Source organism: Eleutherodactylus coqui, chromosome 1 (genome assembly GCF_035609145.1).
Source record: "Eleutherodactylus coqui strain aEleCoq1 chromosome 1, aEleCoq1.hap1, whole genome shotgun sequence".
In the NCBI taxonomy this organism is placed as follows: Eukaryota; Metazoa; Chordata; class Amphibia; order Anura; family Eleutherodactylidae; genus Eleutherodactylus; species Eleutherodactylus coqui.
In genome coordinates this window covers 525,422,461-525,426,725 of record NC_089837.1, presented here as the reverse complement: position 1 = coordinate 525,426,725, position 4,265 = coordinate 525,422,461, and the positions used below count along the sequence as shown (strand labels likewise).

The 4,265-nt window shown below is 49.7% G+C and overlaps 1 protein-coding gene across 1 annotated transcript; it reads right to left on the bottom strand.

Annotated features, from left to right (window-relative positions):
• Positions 1–554: 554 nt before the first annotated feature.
• Positions 555–2,808, bottom strand: LOC136589766 (heat shock 70 kDa protein-like). The gene has a single exon (XM_066588326.1). It carries the CDS (start codon positions 2,728–2,730, stop codon positions 787–789), a length of 1,944 nt encoding a protein of 647 aa, XP_066444423.1. The 5' UTR covers positions 2,731–2,808; the 3' UTR covers positions 555–786.
• Positions 2,809–4,265: the final 1,457 nt, after the last annotated feature.

Genomic DNA, 4,265 nt, shown 5'->3' with positions numbered 1-4,265 from the left:
AAGGCATTGTCAGGTCCTGGAAGGGCCAGAAGGCCACAGAGAAGAGTAGTTTCGGCTCCTCTCATGGATCTGATCTGTGAGGGGAGCTTAAACTTTACCTTTTTGTTTTTACTTTCTCATGGCAGCTCCAGGTTGACTGCTACCTCTGGCAGCCGACAACATGGAACTGTCACGTCCACAGCCCACGTAGTTTTAATCCCCAGAGCGAGCGTGTTTTTATGGCCCTGGGGCTTAAAGCCCACTAAACCAGGACGTAACAACTCTATGGGGTGGTCACTAAGGGGTTAAGCACTATAATGGTTCTTAAAGGTGAGGGAACGGAGAGCCTGGGAGGTGAATCTCCATTGACGGCTCTGTGCGTCTGCTCTCCCATAGAGATTAATAGGAGGGAGCGTAAAACATCCCTCCACCGACTCCTGTTCCTTCACCTTTGAGCATCATTACCTTATTGTGTAGTGTAACTGTATATAAAAATTCACTGTGAAAATCAGGATTAATTACCAAATTATTATTACATTTTCACTAGTTATTAAGAATGAGAAGAAACACAAATATGTAGAGAAAAATAGTATTTTATTACAATCATAAAGCATTACAATATAAAGTGCAGATAAATCGCCCCAGTAAGACATTTACAAACCCCAATATATTACATTCTGTACATGTTACTGCTGAATATTGTCTGCTTACAGCAGATATGCAGAAGACCGGCTGCTACCATGTATAATGCACAAGTCCTATCACATACACAGTCCATCTAGAAGTCCTTTTCTGTTACAGACACTGTTAATCCACCTCTTCAATAACGGGTCCTTTGTTGCTTCCTTGTCTTGCTTGGGCACTGCAGCTGGCACCAGGCATTCCCCCTGGCATCCCACTTGCAGTGGCTCCGTGGTACAGTCTGGTGATGATGGGATTGCACACCTTCTCCAGCTCCTTCTGATGATGGACATACTCCTCTTTCTCAGCCAACTGGTTCTTGTCCAGCCATGATAGAGTCTCGTTACACTTCTCCACAATGCTCTTCTTATCATCAGGACTCATCTTGTCCTTCACATTATCATCTTCCACTGTACTCTTCATATTGAAGACGTAAGACTCCAGGGAGTTCTTAGCTGCAATCTTCTCTCTTTGGCTATCATCCTCTGCCTTGTATCTGTCCGCCTCTTGCACCATCTTCTCAATCTCCTCTTTGCTCAGTCTGCCTTTGTCATTGGTGATTGTGATTTTGTTCTGTTTTCCTGAGCTTTTGTCCATGGCGGAAACATTGAGGATACCGTTGGCATCAATATCAAAGGTCACTTCAATCTGTGGCACCCCTCGTGGGGCTGGGGGTATCCCGCTCAGTTCAAACTTGCCCAGGAGATTGTTATCCTTGGTCATCGCTCTCTCACCCTCAAACACTTGGATGAGGACTCCTGGCTGGTTGTCAGAGTATGTGGTGAAGGTTTGTGTCTGCTTGGTCGGGATAGTGGTGTTGCGTTTGATGAGAACGGTCATCACCCCTCCGGCTGTTTCTAGTCCAAGGGAGAGTGGTGCTACATCCAGGAGGAGGAGATCCTGGACTTTCTCAGACGTATCACCAGTTAAGATGGCAGCTTGCACAGCAGCTCCATAGGCCACAGCCTCATCAGGGTTGATGCTCTTGTTCAGCTCTTTTCCATTGAAGAAGTCTTGAAGTAGCTTCTGTACCTTGGGGATGCGTGTAGACCCTCCAACCAAAACAATATCATGAATTTGAGATTTGTCCATTTTGGCATCTCTGAGGGCCTTTTCTACTGGCTCAAGCGTTCCTCTAAAGAGGTCTGAACACAACTCCTCAAAGCGAGCCCTGGTGATAGAAGTGTAGAAGTCAATGCCCTCATAGAGAGAGTCAATCTCAATGCTGGCCTGGCTGCTGGAGGACAGGGTTCTCTTGGCTTTCTCGCAGGCCGTTCTGAGCCTTCTCAAAGCTCTCTTGTTCTGACTGATGTCCTTCTTGTGCTTGCGTTTGAATTCTTCCATGAAATGATTGACCATGCGGTTATCAAAGTCCTCTCCTCCCAGGTGAGTATCACCAGCTGTGGCCTTTACTTCAAACACACCGTCATCAATGGTGAGAATAGAGACATCGAAAGTGCCTCCTCCCAAGTCGAAGATCAGGACATTGCTCTCTCCGCGGCTTCCCTTGTCCAGACCATAGGCGATGGCGGCTGCTGTGGGCTCATTGATGATTCTCAGCACATTCAAACCCGCTATGACTCCCGCGTCCTTGGTGGCTTGACGTTGGGAATCATTGAAGTAGGCGGGTACGGTAATAACGGCATCTTTCACTGGTTGACCCAGATAAGCCTCGGCTGTCTCCTTCATCTTAATCAGAACCATGGAGGAGATTTCTTCAGGAGAAAAAGTCTTCTCTTCTCCTTTGTACTCCACCTTTACTTTTGGCTTTCCTCCATCGCTTACCACCCCAAACGGCCAGTGCTTCATATCAGACTGCACCACCACATCGTCAAACTTGCGGCCGATCAGCCTCTTGGCATCGAATACAGTGTTCTGTGGGTTCATGGCCACCTGGTTCTTGGCTGCATCGCCGATCAGTCTCTCGGTGTCAGTGAAGGCCACATAACTCGGGGTGGTGCGGTTGCCCTGGTCATTGGCGATGATCTCCACTTTGCCGTGCTGAAAGACGCCAACGCAGGAATAGGTGGTGCCGAGGTCAATGCCGACCGCAACTCCTCTGGGAGACATTCTGCTTCTGGTAGATGTTTATGAGATATAAATCTTGGATTTTCTCCCAGTATCTGTGATGTAGTGCTGCCGCTCTCCTCTCTGCTCTCTGCTGGCTCTGGTCTTGTAGTGCCGCCGCTTTCCTCTCTGCTGGCTCTGGTCTTGTAGCGCTGCTGCTCTTGTTATGTAGCAGTGTCAGCTAACGCTCTCAGCTGGTTTCAGCTTCTCTTTAGTTCTCCCTGATGTGTGGCTGTCATGTGTATTTATACTGTAAGCCACACCCCAGCCACTGAGGTAACAGCCAATCAACACTCTCCCTTCCACACGCTGCTTTGTGCCCATAGCAACACTCCAGAACATTCAGGAAGCTTCCCCTACCGTCAGCCAATCACAGGAGAGCTCTGGTGATGTCGTCACTCAGGTCTCTTCCAGTAGTTTCCAGAAGATAGCTGTTCTGACCAATTAGATTTGCCGGTGATGTGATGTCACTGGGCGGGAAGCTTCCAGAAGCTGCTAGTGGCTGCCGGCTTTCTCGGTATCCTTCTAGCTGCCTCCGTCTGTAGCAGTGTAATGTCCCGTTCCTCGGTGTGCAATGCTGGTGGTTATTACATGCCGCCCTCACCCTCGCCGCTCATTCCTCTTCGGTTAGAGACGGGGCACCGAATTTCTCCCACATAACTTGTCAGCAGCCTACAAGTGAGTGCCGCTCTCCCCATTGTTGTAGTGGTACAGTCCGAGCAGAGGAGCAGACAGAGAGGGTGAGGGCAATAACCTGCAGAATGGGGGGGGGGATCGGATCAGAAAACTGGGGCCACAGTCACACAGGTGAATGCTGGGACTAGTGGTTCTACCTCCACCTGATGCTGATCTGATGGGGTTTCTGTGAGATTAGATCTTTCTTGCCCGAGGGTTTATGGCGTCTGTATCTATATGCGGGGAGTGCGCTGCGGTACACCATGCGTTGCGCCCATACTGCGTGCTGACAGAACCCCGCACACTGCCTGGTGTGTGGCACGCTTAATATGCGCCAAGATGGTGTGGTTTTTTTTCCACGAAGTTTAAGGCATCGTTGAATGTCATGTAAAGTTTGTTACCGCGTGTTACATGTGACAAAGCCGCGTGTAATATGTGGTAAAAAAGACGCCCGTCCCCCAACATTTTCTTACACACTTTACCTTAATTTTCCTTTTCTCCTCCCCAATTCCCCCTCCCCCCTCAGTTCCTGACGTAGGCCTCATGTCCACGGGCACGGATTCTGAGTGGGGGACCCCGCAGACATGAGGCAGGCAAACAATACATGTACTCCCCTGTCCGGACGCGGTTCGGGTCTGCACCGCTGCGGCTGGATCTCCTTTCTTCTGTACGGCGGACGCACTCGGCTCGCTGCGCGCGTGTTGGGATTTTTATTATTTTTTTTCTTTTTTTAAAATCTCCTGCTTTCCCACAGATTCGCCGCAGTCCGCAGTGTCAGCAGTGGAGACGCCGCCGACCGGACGGCTTCCATTAACGTCAATGTGAGCCGTCCCCGTGGGATCCGCAGGTACATGGAGCATGCT

Excerpts from the sequence above, each read along its gene's own strand:
- LOC136589766 (XM_066588326.1), bottom strand. The coding sequence starts at position 2,730 with ATGTCTCCCAGAGGAGTTGCGGTCGGCATTGACCTCGGCACCACCTAT.